We start from the raw sequence: 18,172 nt of genomic DNA on the forward strand, positions 1-18,172 counted from the left end.
AGTTATTTGAAGGTGACTCAACCAGTCAAAAGAAAAAATAATAATAAAAAGAACGATAAGGTGTGTTATTACATCGTCAGTTAATCGTTAATTATTTTCTGAGGCAAAAATTAAGGATACTTGTTGACTGAGCTTAAATATTTATTTTTTTGAGCAGAATTCGTCATAAGCTATTAAATTACACGCAGACTAGTCGGACAAGAAAAAACAGTCAATACTAAATTGTCAGCTGCGAAGCATGTATTTCAATCAATATCTGCGAAGACGAACAAATAAAATAAAATAAAATAAACAATGAAAAAATCTCCCAAGTTTTTGTTTCACATAATGAAGGAACATAGGCTGTATCCGCGGAACCCATTTCAAGACTCGCCGTCTGTTCGCCAAAGCAGCTGATTGGCTTTCGTTGTGTCACATTCACGCCTGATAAGCCACAGCTGCAGACAGGGGGGTGGTCTCTGACGTCGAGGCTGAATCAGGGTCTTCATTGTTGATGACGTCATTTTGCTGTAGTTGTGAAGCTAGGACGGCATCCAAAGCAGCTTTTGCCGCGTTCAGCGAGGGCTCATGGGATTGAAGAACCCCTGTTGAAACCGAATCATGTAGGTTTCAGTACGTTTCTTGGCGTTGGCTGATTTAACACCTGATGTTACCTAGCTATTCCATAGAGATTCGAGTTTAATTTGTGACTGACGAGTAAGCTCAGCTAAAATACGCAGGCGCAGGTTTTCGTAAATTCAAGTGCTGGCCTGTCAATCTCGTTCCCAGAGTCTGCATTCCGCTTAATCAGCGGTCGGGAAACTCAACGGCTCTGGGCTTATCCAAAACCTGAACCTGGAAATCCTGGTTCCGGTTTGATTCTGGGTGTGCGCCAGAGATTGTGGTGAAACGAACAGGTTTTCAACAGCCAATCAAATTCGGTCGTCTTTTTGGCGGGCTTTCAGGTTAGCCCAGAGGTCCCGATCCCTGGCCAAGACCAGAAGGATCGCGGCCCCTGAAGACGAGATTGCTGACCTATTTGTTCCACGAAATCCCACGGATGATTGCTCATTATAAACACCCACCCTTAGGGCTCCATGCACATAACGTCTGTGTGCAATTTTAATCTTAATCTCGTCCAGATAGATAGTCCCCACGGCTCCCCCTTCCCTTTTAAGATCTGAAACCTAAATAATGCATGTGCACCCTGCCTGTAAATCTGGCCCTCTAGATTACGTTAACAGCCATGTGTACCCCTAAAAGATAGTAAAATGTCCGCTTATTCACGTTCGGTAACTTACTATACATGCAGGCTTTTCCTGCCAATCTGGTGACAACGGAGTATTATATGTACTGCCCAGATCTGTCCTAGTGTACACTCCCCTGCCCCTATTCAGGAACGCCCCTTGCCGTTGATAGGCCAGGGGGGGGGGGCTCTCCTTAGCAGTAAACTGTATCATGTAACATGTGCGCACTCCTGAAATAAATCTTCAAGTACCTGAATCATCCTCAGATGTTTCGTGTCCATTATTCTGAACTTCGTCCTCACCATCCCCTCCCTGAACTTTTTCCTGCTCGGCAATCGCCAACCCTCCTCCTTGCGAAGGCACCGTGACAATGGTAAACCCGTCATGCGTCCTTCTCGCCGTAGTGGTCACGCCATCCAGAGATGTCACGACCACAGTCTCGGATGGTTGTCCTGTTCCTGTCACGGCCTCCAGCGATGTCACGACAACTGTCTGCGGTGCGGACACGACCGTCACGTTCGACATGTCCAGCTCATGCCCGGAGCTGTCAACAAGCGTGGAAGTCAACTGCTGCACGCCTTGGGACAGTGTCACGGCATGCTCTAAGTCGCCTTGAACTTGAATGCCAGCATCGGATGCTATGGCAACAGGGATAGCAATGTGTCCAGTCACGTGGCCACTCTCCGCCATGTGGTGCTGGATATCAGCCAGGCTGCCGTCCATGGCTTGAAGCGCGGCTACCGAGGCTTCGTCTGCTATCACTACAGGCACGCCGTGCGGGAAGCCTTGGTTGCCCGAGATGGTCTCGGTGTAGTCCAACCGCTGGCGCTTGTTTGAGGGCTCATCCTGGCCTACGTCATATTCGGCTGCAATTTGAACCAAAATATAAATCGGTGGGCTGTCAGTGGGAAATAAAACTAAATTTATCACAAACCTAATAACTGTGGACCAAAACGGTGTGATAAACTAATTTCAATTCGAAGCAATGATATCCAGTTCAAGGGAAGGAGGGTGGGGTATAGACAACATTTGAACTGGATGTAAAATCTGTCAGCTCATACTTTTCTTCGTTCCCAATTGCTGTAGAGACCATATTGTCAGAAGCCTATTTTTATCACCGTTAACATTCTCAAAAGAATTCAAACGGAGACCTAAATGTTAATCCACTCTTGGAAGCAAGCGCGGCTTTGGCAAATCCTTGCCAAAGTATCTGAAGAAATTCCGATCACCACGTTCTAATAAAAAAAAACAGCGCGAAAAATTCGAAAATTTCACGACAGCTGGTCGCCATCAAGCAACGTCATATTAGTAAAATCGCTGCCAAATAATTCCCGGAGACCCGCTGGACTCGACTTCTGAACGAACAATATTCCCGGAGACACGCATGATCCCGGACGAACGAGCTACTACTGACCTGACTTTATAATCAAAAACCCTCGAGACATCCCCGCGCGCTCCTCTTCAGAATGGCCTATCCTTAGGCCTACTCTGGGACCCAAAGTCGCGGTAACTTTGGGCGACTTTAGGCGATTTTAGCTTATTTTGTCCAAAAGTACGGGCGATTTGGGGTGATTAAAGGCGATTTTGGGCGACTTTTAGGCGATTTTGAGCGACTTTAGGCAATTTTAGGTGACCTTTTAGGCAATTTTAGGTGACCGACCTAAGTACAGTTGTGGTGTATATGTACATGGGAATCATTATGGTATACCATAAAGCATTTGTTACAGAAAATATCTATACTATCTATAAAACAACTTAGAGCGACTTTAGGCGACTTAAGACGACTTTGGGCGATTTTGGGTCCCAGAGTAGGCCTATCCTTGGTTTTATCGACTACAGCTAAACATGGTGCGCATCCACTTATAATCTACTGCTTAGACTGCTCACCTTCACCCAAGTTATCAACGTCGGCCATGTCACAATGAGCAGTTCTCTTATGATTAGCCAGTGTGGAGGTTTGTCTGTAGGTCTTGTTACAAATGTTACACGTGTACGGCTTATTGTGGGTGTGTACTACATGATGTTTGTATAGACTGGAGTACTCCGTGAATCGCTTGTTGCAGCCAATCACTTGGCAGATGTATGGTCGCTCTCCTGTGTGATAAAAAATACAAGAAACGATGTTAACCCTTTTAGTTTAAAGATGAGCATCAAAACTCTATACACTGTCTTGAATACAAGTTCTATAGTTTCTTTTGCGATATTTTGATTGTAAGTCAAGACATACCGGTTGTAGAGTGTAGACCATTTCCAAAAAGAATCCAGAAAGTGTGTTGGGAATTTCCATTAGGGAAAATGTGTTCCGTGTTTAGTTTTCCCGAAAAACCCGCCATTTCGGTTGAAATGCAAAATTTGGCAGGCCAAACGGACTAGAACTTGGGAAAAAAATGAAAAACGGTAAATGGACTGCGAATTTCTATCCGGAACGTCCCAACCAGGAGAGAATGGCTACTTTTTCAGAAGTTCCATTCCTCTCAGAAATTTTCCAGTGGAATGAGCCACAATGGCGTGTTCCGTTTACATCCCAACCGAAATTTCAGTAATTTATTTTTTTGTAAATGGTAAACAATTACTAGGTCACCATTACAAGGTTGCTAAACCAGTTGGAAATTGGCATTTTTTTGTTGCGTCTCAGCTCGTTAAGTTAGGACATCAGCATAGCATACCTGTGTGTATTCTTGAATGATTCTTGTAGTTAGTAGCGCTAGCAAATGACCGACCGCAACCCTCGTGTTCACACACGTAAGGTCGTTCACCAGTGTGAGTTCTCATGTGCACTTTTCGTATATTGGAGGTAGTGAAGGAGCGACCACACTCAGGGAATAGACAAGTAAACGGTCTCTCTCCTGGAAAAGAAAGACAGAAGATCACGTTAAAGGCAAAGTCCAAGGGCTTGCAAAAAAAAAAAAAAAAAACGTTTGAATTCCAGGAGTCAAGAACGTCTAACTGAATCGAGAAATTGGGGCCAAAGTAATGGAAATTAAGGTTATGGAAATTAATGCTCCACTTAATTAACAGGGCGGAAATTAACGTTAACAAAAGTTAACGCGACTTAAATGAACACGATTTTTTAAAAGTTGCGTTAATTTCACGAAGCGTTAATTTCCTATAATAAGGCAAAACGCGATGATGCTCAACCTTATCCAGAAACCGACAGTCATCCTCACCTGTGTGCGTACGGACATGTTTCTGTAGATCTCCTGACGTCTTGAAAGCTTTACCACATTCCTCTTGTGGACATTTGTACGGTTTCTCTCCTGTATGGGTGCGTGTATGACTCTTCAATCCATACCCTGTAGCGAAGGCTTTATCGCAGCCGTCAACTCTACATTTAAATGGTTTCTCTCCAGTGTGGGCTCGTTCATGAACCTGCAAGAATGCAAAAGGTACTTGATGCAACTATACCTTATCTTCTTTATACAGAGCCCTAAATGCACAGCAAAGTCCCTCAGTTTACAGGGTATGGATTAAAACAAATGCAACTCCTAAGTAAACCGTAGAAGGCAGTTTCTCAAAAGGCCTACTCTGGGACCCAAAATCGCCCAAAGTCGCCTAAAGTCACCCAAAATCGCTTTAAATCGCCCAAAATAGCCCGTAATTTTGGACAAAATAAGCTAAAATCGCCTAAAGTCGCCTTAAGTCGCCCAAAGTTACGGCGACTTTGGGTCCCAGAGTAGGCCTCTCAAAAGAATTTCACCTAAGAGTCGGCGTTTTGCATTTTTAACAGGTTTTTGAACAGCCAAAACTTATATTTGTGTCGAAGGAAACTTAAAAATAATGGTCCGTTTTTATTAACAATTGTTATTTTAGAGCAGTAAAACTGTTTAAAGCGCGTTTGGCTGCAGATGGCTCGGATGGAAATGGATTGCAATTTGAAAACGTTAGCCAACATTTTCAAGTTGTTTCCGCGCGCCTTAAAAAAAAAATCGATATTTATCGCCGAAGTTTGATTTCTATCCCCATGCAACTAAAGGTTATATCTTCAGTTAAATGTTCAAAGATAATGCTTTTCATGGGTAAAGTTGCCTACCACTTACATCAGAACAGTTTAGACAAAAAATCTGCGAAATCCGCGTGACATAGTCCCTTTGACTGTAACCTTTTCCGGAGTTTTTACATTGTATGTTTTGTCATTACTTATAAGGGCCACTGATTTGTTAGTTTTTTAACTCAACTGCAATATGTTTTACCCTCTATAAAGTTGATTATCAAAATTTTAAATGGCGTCTAAGCAAGGTAACAACTAGAACCTCGCATTTTTTCAACTGAAGGCATCGTTGACGAAGGCATCTTCGTGAACTTCTCATAATAGCGCCAAGAAGATGCCTTATGTGTTATTAGTTGGCATAGCCATCATTTGTGTGGTTTTCTTTTTCAATATTTTTATATTCATATGTAATAATAACTTTATAGACTTCCCTAATAGTGTGCTTTTTCTTTTTCGTTCTTTTTATGTGTGAATCCGTTCTCTTGCCGACTTGTTAATTTAATTTCATTTAATGCTAATGTCAACTGGCTGCCTGGCTCCACAAGCCCTTATGGTTATTCTAGGCAACCGGTACTCTCACTTTATTTAAATTCCTTTGTATTAATCTTTTCGTGCAAGTGCAAGAGTACATTAAAGGTTGTTGTTGTCCAAGAAACTGATGCCAGCTACACGGGTAAGAAATGTAGATTTTTAATTGAGTCAAACCTTGAGATGATGTGCTGTGGTGTACACTTTTCCACAATTGTCATGATCACATCGGTAGGGCTTCTCTCCAGAATGAGTTCTCACGTGCTTTGTCAAATCACTCTGAGTAATAAACGCCTTCACACAGCCTTCCTCTTCACACCTGAATGTATCTCCTGTGTGGCTTCGGCCATGAGCCTTCAAACGGTACGATGTGGAGAACTGTTTGCCACACCCGTCAATGCCACAATGGTATATCTTCTTAGCTGACGCCTGATCAATTTCAAATAATAAAATTAACTGCAGTCGAAACTCTCGTAAGCGGACACCCTCGGGACGCGAAAAAAGTGTCCGTAACTGGAGCTGGCCTCTTACGAGAATGGTTCTCGTACGCGGCCACTAGAGGTGTACGGGATAAATGGCGACTTACGGGAGCTTGCCCAGCTAACAATAACCGGACGGACGTGGATAACGACAAAACAAACACTGAAATATGGTACTGTAATTACTGTAAAATCATTGTGACGAACGGCGATGTGAAGTTGATTGATAAAAACAAGTTACAAAGGTTGTTAAAAGGACTTTCTTTGGGATGTCCGCTTACGGGAGCTTAAAAACAAGGAAAAAGTCTAAGTCGTTATCTCAGAAAGTGTCCGCGGCCACTTACGGGAATGTCCGCTTACGAGAATGTAAAAATACAGAGTTTGTATCAGGCTCGTAACCAGGTATATGGGATCAGGGATCACAGCCTTGGGATCGGGATCACAGCCTCGGGATCGGGATCAAAGCTCGGGATCAGATAGCGGCCGTTTTTTTAAAAAAATTTAAAAAAAATTGTATGGGAGCGTAAAACGGGATTTCAAACAAGGCGGCCGTAAGTAGAGCTGTCCGCTTACGAGAGTGTCCGTTGAGAGAGCTTCGACTGTATGTTATACTAAGCTACTGGTCAAAAATAGCAATTCAGAAGTCACACTACATTATATGATCGATTTCTTCTCTAGCCACATAGTTAGTAAATCTAATATTTTTATTTTTCAGTGTAGAGCCCCACACGCCCAGCGAGAGGGTGATCCTACCCCGTTCTATGAGTTACATGTGTGTGTGGCCCTAAAGGGTATGGTTCTTGAGCCAATTTGTGCTTAAAAGGGTATAGAAGTCGATAGGGTATGGTTTTTCCACTCTGGTAGACAACTAGTAAACTTTAATACTGGAAAGAAACTATTTTTTATCATTGAGTTATTTTCATCACTTCAGAAATGCAATTCAGCAATTTGATACCCTTATCAAATATTTATGTTAATCAAAGCAGTTCATGGCTAGGGTTGGTCTGAAAAAAGGTATTCATTCTTTAGTCAGGTCTGAACTAGGATAGCGAAAATTGCATATTTGGGTCTGAAATAGGGTAGATTTTCAGAAAGTGTGGCATACAACACCACCCAAATTTTTGGGGAATAGACGTTGCAGTGGGTTGTCTTACACGATTTCCTTACATTAAAGATTTTAATACAAAAGGTTAAAAACACAAGGGCTTCTCCCAAGAAGAAATCCTTTGTAGTGTTCACATGAAAGGACTTGATTTCGGCAATGACTGGTTCAAATCTATTCATACATGTACCTCCTGATCCTGTCCCCCAGCATCATCCTGGAGCACATACAGTGTAGAATGATCCTCATGATCGACCTGATGAGTGTGATGTGCAGTAAACTGTTCCAGAGGAATTCCTGTTGTGTCCACTGTCTCACTTGTGCTCACCAGGGATGAGTTAGACTCCGATATTGTCGTCATAGAAACAGTAGAGTTGGTATCAAAAGATGTGGGTTCCGATGTGATGACGTAACTAGTACCATCACTGCTTTGGTGAACATAAGTCGCTGAAACAGAAAATAAAAATGCACCTTACAAATCAAAAATAAATCTATACACTAGTACTCATACATGTACATGTAGCTTGGTAAGTATGTACAATATGATAGCAAAAATATTATTTACAAAAATAATGAAACTCAAAAAATGGAATTGGTTTTTGCCGCTAATTTTGGTTTTATTACAATAACCTTCCTCTGCAGGGCAACTGAGGAAAACCTACAGATGTTTTTTAATATGATTTACCAAAACAACAATATGCATAATCAGGATGTGCTATTTGGCTTATTTTGATGGCCAGAGGGAATACTGAACACTATTAGGGAGACCACTAGTCTAAATCGACACAAACGGAACAGAACACAAATGATTATATGCCCAGGCCAAACGAGGAGGAGAGTTGACGAGAGTTGACAGTCATGAGAGTTTTCGTCAACTCTCATTGACTACGATGTATTACCAACTCGGGCCAAACAAGAGAAAACTCTCATCGACTCTCATAGAAAAATTTGAGCACGTTCCAAGTTGATGAGAGTCGATGGGAGTGCATGTGAGCTTCAGGCCAAATGAGAGCGAGAGTTAGAACTCTCGTCAACTTTCATCCTTGTTTGCCCGGGCTTTTAGTATGGCTTAGAAGTTTTTTTTTTTTCACAAAAAACACTCCACTGAAAAAATAGTTATCATAAGGGATGGACCATTATTTTTTTGGAGGGGTGGGGGATGAAAAATATTGAAAAAAAATTGTTTGCAGGGCCTGGAAAGATAAAATAAATTGTTTGCAAAAACGATATGTATAACAAAAAATAGTAAGAATTTAAAAAAAAAATGTTTGCAGAGGTGCATAAACTAAAAAAAAAAGTTTGCAGAGGAAAATTTTTCATTCCCCCTCCAAGAAAATAATGGTCCGTCCCTAAATAAGCAGGTATTAGCCAGTCAAGGATGCAGCTTATAAGAGCCGGCTACTAGCTGATTTCATTGGCTGAAAGGGAGCTTATCACTAAAAATTTCACTAGAAAACAAGGACTTGGGATAATTTTTTTGTGCTAGTAAGACCAAGAGCTAGCTGGGCTTGGTAATGAGCAGGCTTAGTTTTTGCCACACCACTGTACATGTACATCCTTAAGCTAGGGTAATGAGAGTTAAGAGCAGTTACAGTACCTTCAAATGTGCTTCCAGCTGGAAGAGTTTGCACAGTACCACCAGGTAGTTCTGTCAAGGTCACAGCCTGTGGCTCGAGAAACACAGCTCCACCTGGTGTTGAACTCACCACCACAGCTGACTGGACAAGATCACCCGGTGCCAGGGTTGTCTGGACAGGCTGATAGCCTTCATTGCCTTCAAAGAATAGTTGGAAAGTGTGTGAGTTAAATTACAATTTGGTGGTACGTTTTGTGTCCCCTGAGGCCAAATTCTAATGTCAGATTCTGTTTTTCATTTCAGACCAGGTTAAAAGCATCCAGAAATGATTTTGGTATTATAGGGTGTATAATTATTTGTCAGTAAACTTTTTTATGCAAGTCACTTTGTAAGAGGTAGGATTACCAGTAATATATCAAAATGATCTTTTATTGATATGAGGTAACTTGAAAAAGTTGCACAATTTGCTTTTTTGGGCGGGTGGGAGTAAAGGATCATGTTTATCGAGTGGGTACATCTTTTTGAGCGTGAAGGTGGTAAAAACATTGTTTGATGCCCATTTGCATCTCTCAATGAATTTTTTACTTAAATATTCCGGTCCCCTCCCTGGGGATCATGGAAGAGGGACATAAGGGACTTATTGGGATGCAAAAACAAGTGAATCTGGAAAATGTTACTTTAAACTCGGAATGGCCACACTGCACTTGTACCTTCTTGTTGTTCTACAGAGGCCATTATGGTTGCAGTGGCAGCATCTTGTTCACCTTGTTGAGCAACTAAAATTGCATCATCTTTAACTTCAACATGACTGTCATCACTCTGCAAAACAGTGGAAAATTCTCACATCACAACTATTTCAAATGCTCCTCATGAAGTCACTTGGAGTATCGGGACTCCCACTTTATACCTGCCAACTCTCACGCCTTGGGTGTGAGTCTCACGCCTGCGAGTTGAAAACTTCGATCTCATGCCAACTCACGCTTATGAACCAATTTCTCATGCATAATCGAAATATGAGGGTAGCAAAGGGTTTTTGCGTGACACGTGAAAAGGGCAAACAAAACTTAGTCCGTGACGCGTGAAAACAGGGCAAAAATTATATCGTGATGCGTGAAAATAGCTAGAAAAGATACGTGATTCGTGAATTCTGCTGTTTCAAGTATACATAACACGTGGATTTGGTTAAAATTTTTTACTTGAAACGGGATCACGACACCCCCTTTGCCGCCCTAAAATATGTGAGTTATTACAACCACAAAAAACAAAAATTGTAAACTTAAACCAATGCGAGAAACGAAAACTCCATATAAATTGAGTAAACAGTGATACTTAACCCAAAATCGCAGAGTTCTAACAAAAAAAAAGGATTGTTAATGAGGTTGTGTTAAGCAAAACACGTCCACACAGTGGGATCGGGATATGTTCGGAATGTCATGGGAATACTTCGGACATTGTCGTATCGTCATCGGAAATCCTGGCACTCTCGATCTCAGGTTAAAAATCCCACGCCTTTGACCGAGAAAAAGTTGGCAGGTTTAAAACTAGTCCGAACGCAGTACAGCTGGTAATGGGTAACAAACTAGCTTGTGTAAATATTCATGTTAAACAGCCATTGAAAGTGCATTATTTTTTTTAAAAAATTGAGGCAGGAAATATAACATGATACCACAAACATGTTTACATGGCCTTATAGAAAACCCTACATCTTTCTATCCAATCAGAAGTACAGGGTATGATATATCATTGAGAATGGAGTCTCTTGGATCTGGTACAGTGGAACCCCGCTTTACGGACAACCGCTTAATGCGGACACCCCGTTAATATGGACAATTTGGCCTGTCCCCTTGGTGTCCCGTTAACGGGGTTCCACTGTACAGTCAATCCTCTTTCGCACAGACACTAAAGGGGAAAGGACCTTCTTGTTGTGCTATGGTCGCCAATTTATGGTATTTACATGTACAAGGTTTTTTTTTCTTAGTGGTCGTTTGGCTATCGACTGCTAAAGTTTGGTCGCCAGTGAAAAGTTTTAGTCGCTAAATTAAGCTCACGCTTTTAATCCTTCTAATCCTTCTCAATTTTAGTGCCAGGCTGGTGACTACAATCAGTTCCAATTTAGTCTCCAGTTCCAAAATTTTAGTCACCATGGCAACTAAAATGGTCTTAACTTGGAGGGTTGAAAGGTAGAGTTTATATATAAGTTTTGGTCTCTTGCAGACCAAGTAAACAGTACTTAATAGGGAGTTGTCTGTACTATAGAGGTACAGTATCTGTAAGGAGAGGTTCGACTGTAGTTTACACCGCATTCTCATTGGCAAATTACATGTACAGCAGGTTTCCAGCTTAGGCAGATCTTCTTCACAGCTGCTGGTACTTCAGTTACTTCACAATTATTATATAAACAATATTAACTTACAATAACAATAGCCTTGCCATCAGTTCCATGTGGTTGTAGCACATCACCAGTTACCACGGCAACAGAGCTTGGAACAGAGGACTGGTTGGCAAATACACTGGAGGTGTCAAGTTTACCAGAGTTTGTGAAGACTTGCTGTTGTGCCAACAACAGACCAATCACCTCTTGCTCTGTAGAATTGATTGGCTGACCTGCAATGTGACTGACAGAGACTGGTGCCATATCATTAGGTTCTGCTGAAAATGAGAATATTTAAATATTAAATAAGTACTCTGCTCAAGGAATGATACTTGTGTAACACTAAAAACTATTCACAATAAATCCATGTATAAGAACGGTATTTCCCTCATTAAGCACCCACCCTTAATTAAGTGCACCCCTATGCCTTGAATGTGCATCCCACAGAGGCGAGCATGGCCTAGTGGTTAGGGGGTGTGACTTGTATTCTGGAGGTCCCAGGTTCAAATCCTCATCCCTGCCATAAGATAGAATAATTTAACTTTTGGTCCCGAATTCAACTCCCGCACACTTTGTTTGTACATGGCCAACTGTCCTGCCTCCCACCAGCTGGGATTTTTGTCAAGTTTCTTTTTATTTACAATGTATGTTTGTGTATTTAACAGCCACAATGTAAACTATCAGGACACCAGGGTGAGTAATAATTGTGTTTACCCCATAAAATTAATTTTTTTAATAAAAGTACCAACCAGCTTTACAAAATAATTAGTTCACAAACCTTCCAAATGGACTTCCTTTTCATCTTTGATCATTCCATCCAGATCTGTGTCCATCGCTTGCTGTCAAATGTTGCTGAAGTTACTGGAATAACAATAATTTTTTAATTACTTAGTGTTACAGGCAGATTGATGAAAACTTGGAACGAAAAAAAAAAACATAACATGTCAAGAACATTATATTGTGAGTGCATGAGAAACCAAATACACCAAATTTATACATGTAGGTTTTACAGTTTGTTAGGTATACCGTAATGATTTAATTTTATGCCCTCCTTCCAATAAGTGCCCCCTTCTGAATAAGCGCTCCCCTTCGAATGTGTTTTTGTCAATAAGCACCCCTATTCAAATAAGCGCCCTCATTCTAATCTTTTCTATTCTATTCTTCTGAAGTCATCGACGTCGAATAGATAAACTCATGAACATTCACCGTACATGTACATGTATATACATGTATTTACTGCAAAACGAACAATTCTTTTAAAAGTAACTGAACTTTCAACAATTTGTTATTGCTACAGTTTCTGTTATTGTTAGCTATTCTTAATATTCATTAAAGTTTTGTTTTGAACATTTTGTTGTTTCTCAAAAAATTGAATTAGCGCCCTGTCCCGAATAAGTGCCCTGTCTCAAAATAAGCGCCCTCCCTTGAGATGCCAAAAGTAAATAAGTGCCCCAGCCACTAAATCGAATCATTACAGTACTAGAAAATATTTTTGTCAGGGACATTACAAACAGATGATTTGGTCATCAAAACCAGACTTTCTAGTAAGGCTTTCCTGAATCGACATTTTGGAGTAACTTCTATCCTTCCCACTAGGCATTTGTAAAGATGGCACATATAAAAGGGGCTTTATTACCAGGCAAACTTTCACATGAAGATAAAATGCATTTAAACAAAAACCCAGACGAAAAAAATTAACGCACTCTCAGATCAAGTTACCAATTCAAATGTCAAACAAAGGCTCATTGAACTGTCTCTGGTAACAGAGTTCTTAAATTTTACGATACTGTTGAGTTCCATAAGTAAAGACCCTCCCCCCCCCCTAAAAGTAGTGACCCTTCAAAAATTGTGAGAAAATTTTTCAATAGAACTTAATTGACAAATTTCCGACAGTAGCAACCCTCAGTTAGTAATGATGCTTGAAAAGTAGTGATCTCAATTCTTTTCAACAAGTTTTTATCTTTTTATCTGATTCTCTTCATGAGAGTTTCTTGATTTCAAACAATTTTACTTTATTACAGTGAATTGGCCTGACATATGTACATTTATTTTTTTCCAAGAGGGCACGGTAACGAATCCTGCAATCTGATTGGTTATTAGCGCGGGCAAGATTCTCCTATCTCTGCCCACGGGCCACGGTAACGCTTTCGTGAGTTTCATTTCGCGGCGAGACGAACGAACCCATGACAGTTTTGCTCTCAAAAATGATTTAAATCGATGTAGTTGCTCACCAACCGTTGTAAATTTGAAAGGGAAAATTAGCAGTGGAATTAAAGACCTTGAAGTTCTCCAAAAGGCGAGTATTTATTCTCTTTAGTGACAAAATGAAGTTATAGTTTTATGGCCGTGGTTTGCCGATCGTTGTTTGTGCATTCGCACTGATTTTCACGCCATTGCGGTTAACTGCAAGTCGCCGGTTTACAGACTCGATTTATCCTTTCAAACACCTTGCTTCTCTGCTACTTTTCTCCAAAACCGAATACTGCTAATCGCCATTCAAGAAAATGAGATGCTTTATTAAAAAAACAGTCAAATTAATTCTCGCAATATTGTGCCGTCACTGTGCAGGCGACCAAACTACACATTTCAGCTTCATTCAGTTTCACATTCGCAAACTTTTTGTCAAAACAGAATACTGTGGGAATCAACACAGAGGTTTTTGACTCGTTAAATACAAATGTAAATAGCTAAGTGCTTTCCAGTCCGAAAAGTAAGTTTAATTAACTAAAGAACTCACAAGCCGAAATGGAGTTAAAAGTGTTTCGCAACTCGCTGATTGCTCTGTTCTACATTGTGCTTTTCTATTATTTCAGATGCTTTTTTTCTTTTTTTTTTTCAGATGAAATTTTCCTTGAGTACTGTTCATTTTAGTGAATTTATTTTGTTTGGCAGTAAGCTCTTATAGCAAACAGATCATTATTTACTCTTGCCGTAGCTTATGGCGATCGACTAAAGAGTTCTATAACATGACCCTGAAATACCACAGCGTGCGCGTTCAAAAGTTGTTCAAGGAAAAAAATAAATGAGTTATTTACCGGCTTAGGGTCGGTCCGTATAGTGAAAAACTGTGACCTCGGCCTTGAAAATGCTGCCCGAGGCCGCAGGCCGAGGGCAGCATTTTCAAGACCTCGGTCACAGTTTTTCACTATACGGACCTCCCAGCCGGCAAATAACATATATATATTTTGGGCCTCTCTATGGGTATTTCCGAAGAAATCGAAGAAATTGAAAAAAAAAACAAAGATCTCAAGATTGAAGTGAAGATCTAAAATTGACCAAAATTTGCGTGGTCAAATCAAGCACTCAGATATAAAATTGTCAGAACTCGTAAACAATACAGAAAATATCTGTATTAATTATTTTTTAATTTTGGCATTTGACCACATTTCACTGCAATTTCGACTACAGTGGTTTACAGTCACTGCCGCAAAATCACAGGAAGCCATATCAAGGCTCAAACCCTTTCAATACGTAAAACAAAGATTTGCTTAAAAAAGCGAAGAGTTGCAAAAAAATTGCGAAGAAAACAAAGACTGTGGGTACCCATAAAGAGGCTCTATTTTAGCTACCTTAAAGTAGCAACAACTTGAATGTTGTAAATTCATTACAATATTTCACTTATGTCAACAAACCCGCACGCGAATTTTGGAGTTGTTTTGGCAATGTTTCAATGTTCATTTCAAGCCGAAATCACTTCCGCCCTTTTTGCACCGAGTCCTTCAATTTATGTGACAAACCAGTCCTACTGGTCAGACCTCTGGGAAATGAAGATCTGAAAATGTTTCAAAGATTGGGGAATCTTAGATGAAACGTCAAGAGATTTACATAAACACAAATATTGTAACAAATCATGATAATTTTTGCCATTCTTGACCGACCATGACCAGCACAGGACGACTGATCAAAACTATGAAACCTCCAATCCAAGGATGGGGACTTGGCAAGTCTGAATAAAGAAATGAAACCGCATCAAGTCATCCATTTTGAAATTCACACATGGGACATCCTGTTCTGTGTTTAGCAACATCAAAATATTTTCAACTTGTCACAAGGCCGGAAAAATTATGGCTTTAATGAAAGTGTTCTTGATTATAATTATATTGAGTACAATATCTACAAAAAATCTGATATTTTTTACTCGTTAGTCTATTAAGCTTAATTTATGATAAACGTCATATATTTACTTGGCAATTTTTCTGGTTTTAAGCTTACTGTAAGCCTATAAGCAAACCAAATTGGTTTTGTCAAATGGGAACAATTTGTAAGAAATGTAATATAATTTCTTTGTTATTTCTTATAATCTTTTTTTCATGTAAAGTTCTCAATCATGTGTAGCATCAGAAATATTTCAAGAATATTTTACTAGACGTGTTCCTTTACTTTATGCAATTTGACTTCCAATGTTCCACAAAACAAAAAATATTAAAATGTCGGTCTGCCATATTGGCGTGGTTTTTCAGTCTCGTCAAAACCTAAATGTATAGCGCTTCATCTGAACTCATTTTGCAGAAGGAAAACGATCGATTACTTTGTTTTCGTTTCGCTGGTTTCGTGTCACGAAACGTTCAAGCTTCACGTCTAAAGAGTTCTACAACATGACCCTGAAATACCACAGCGTGCGCGTTCAAAAGTTGTTTAAGGACAAAAATTACGAATTCAGACATTTCAAAATGCTTTCCAATAACCTCCTGTCCAAACTAAAACCACAAAGGCAAATAAAAGTTATCTATTCGATGCAGAAGGCACCGAGCTTCAAAGACCTTCGAATCTTGACTACAAATTTAGCCGCGTTTCTAGCGAAAGTGCGCCATCTTTGAGCGAAATCACAAGTAAAAGAACCCGTGTCCGCCATTGTTGTTCGCTTCAACGCCATCCAGAAGTATAAGCGCTCGAAATTTCTCGATTGCAAAGACACAACAGCCGTAAAAACAGTGAACCAAGCGATTCTCTAATGCTAACAGAAAACTACAAATACCTGAAGTTCGGGTAAACGCAATGCACGCCGGGTTCCAAGTGTTGAACGCTGGGAAGTAAAAACGTTTCCCAACAGCCACCTTCATCAAACACTCACACAACGACCTCACAAGGACGTGGCACTTCGGCTCTCCGATCGTTTGCCGATTAGAGCCGAAAACTGTAAACATGGCACCGATCGTTTACGATGTAAGCCGAACTTGATTGTTTTCCAAATATGGGCATACTAGCTGGTAATTATGGCGGGAAAGGTGATAAAAATATTATCTACCGCTACACCTGCCTTTGGGCAAAGTTTTTTCAATATATTTTAGTTTTTTTTTTATCCACTTTGTTTATTTTTGACCGCTTTAGCCGTCAGGATCAGTTTGCCGTCTTTATTTAACTGCCTTTGTGGAAATTAATCATGCATATTTTATTTATTTTATGCATAGGCGTACGGGCACCTTCGGACCTGGGGGGCGGAGACCTTATTGCCCGAAAAAAATTGGCATGGGTTGAATAAAGAGGCCTATATAATATGCAAAACAAAACGTGCATTAAAATAGTTGTGAAAAAACCTTGCCTGCTTGCTGAATAATAATTTTACTCATTTTAAAGGAAACGATAGTTCTTTAATTAATTTCGTAGCATTGCCCGAAGATGTCAATGCACTGAATCCTTTTTCTTGGGAAATATTTTATTTATTCACCCTAGTTCAGCGAAAATTAAAGTACTTTGGACAAGCCAATTTACATTGTCCCCCCCCCCCCCACTTGCAAGTTGCACAAAAGCGTGTGAAACCATAAGGGATGAAACGGTCGAAAGTTTTAAGCTTGCCCTGAGAATCTGAGAACTTAACATTTGAGAAAAACATCCGCTCCTCACATTTGTAACAGCTTTGTTTCAAGGTCTTACACTGGGTTCACCGCTTGCAAACGCTCAAGCTATAGAGAAGCTGATTGCAACTGAATCAAACTGAGTGATCACGCAGAATTTGCAAGGAAAATCGAACATGATTACAGCAATTTGCAAAAAGAAAGGAAAGCAGGTGAATGAGAAACCAGTTTGGACTTTTGAACCACAAAGCTCGGTAGATTTCCAATACTTCTGTTGATGTAATTAGTTTTGAACGTAATATTGAGATTTGTCGGCTTATTTTCTATTTTTTCGCTAGGCTTGTTGCCCGAATTCCAAGCCCGAATTCCAAGGGCCCCCCTCGCCCCCCCCCCCCCCCCCCCCGCCTCGTACGCCTATGATTTTATGCCAGGAGCCCATGGTCATCGGTCCCGGGCATCGGTCATGCCATGGGCTCCTGTTTATGCTTAAAAAAAACTAGTTACAAAAAAATATTTTCTCTTGCTAGATAGCAGTTGCCAAGTAATTTGCCTACAGGTCTTCCGGTTAGAAAGGCCTAACAGGAAAACAGAAAAAAAAGTTTGGATACAGAGTCGATTTTGTAATATCACTAATCACAGGTCAAATCTATAGCCATTTTAGACATTTTATATTACTTGTTTCCAAAATCCGGAAAATTTATTTTAATATCGTATTTTCTCGATTAAACGCCCCCAGCGTTTATTTCAAACTTAGCCTGGTGGACCTGGCGTTTATTTGACTGCTGCAGTTTATTTTAACCCGATATTCATTAAGCAAAGGTATTTATTCATTCTTTTCGACAAACAAGTATCTGGCTTATATTCCTACAGCTTATTATACCTCAAATAAATACCCGTGAGGCTCATCTTTAACTGGACCTTAGAGACACGGCGTTTATTCGGTACCCGGCGTTAAATCAAGAAAATACGGTAATAACTGACCCAGCGGGAGTTTTTTTTTTTTGAGGGGGGGGGGGAGAGGAACTGACTGGGAGGTAAAATGTAACCGGCGAGCAGGTTCCCTAGCTAGAGGGACACAGAGCGAAAAATATAGAAGAGTGGAGCGAGCCC

The 18,172-nt window shown here is 40.3% G+C and overlaps 1 protein-coding gene across 7 annotated transcripts; it reads right to left on the reverse strand.

Annotated features, from left to right (window-relative positions):
- Positions 1–218: 218 nt before the first annotated feature.
- Positions 219–16,339, reverse strand: LOC144631292 (uncharacterized). 7 transcript variants are annotated; one of them, XM_078489699.1, is made up of 12 exons: positions 16,246–16,339; positions 12,049–12,131; positions 11,313–11,545; positions 9,610–9,718; positions 8,921–9,097; positions 7,514–7,770; positions 5,920–6,171; positions 4,394–4,595; positions 3,893–4,072; positions 3,114–3,320; positions 1,478–2,092; positions 219–584 (listed from the first exon to the last, which is right to left on the reverse strand). In XM_078489699.1, the coding sequence occupies exons 2-12, from the start codon at positions 12,101–12,103 to the stop codon at positions 418–420; spliced, it is 2,454 nt and encodes an 817-aa protein (XP_078345825.1). In that variant the 5' UTR covers positions 12,104–12,131; positions 16,246–16,339; the 3' UTR covers positions 219–417. The 7 variants fall into 7 exon arrangements, with proteins under 7 accessions (XP_078345825.1, XP_078345821.1, XP_078345827.1 ...); XM_078489695.1 differs by having other exon boundaries at positions 11,313–11,548; XM_078489701.1 differs by having other exon boundaries at positions 16,237–16,325.
- Between the last annotated feature and the right edge of the window lie 1,833 nt (positions 16,340–18,172).

The sequence above is a fragment of the Oculina patagonica genome, chromosome 12 (genome assembly GCF_052425735.1).
Source record: "Oculina patagonica isolate OP01 chromosome 12, crgOcupat, whole genome shotgun sequence".
Taxonomy (NCBI): domain Eukaryota; kingdom Metazoa; phylum Cnidaria; class Anthozoa; order Scleractinia; family Oculinidae; genus Oculina; species Oculina patagonica.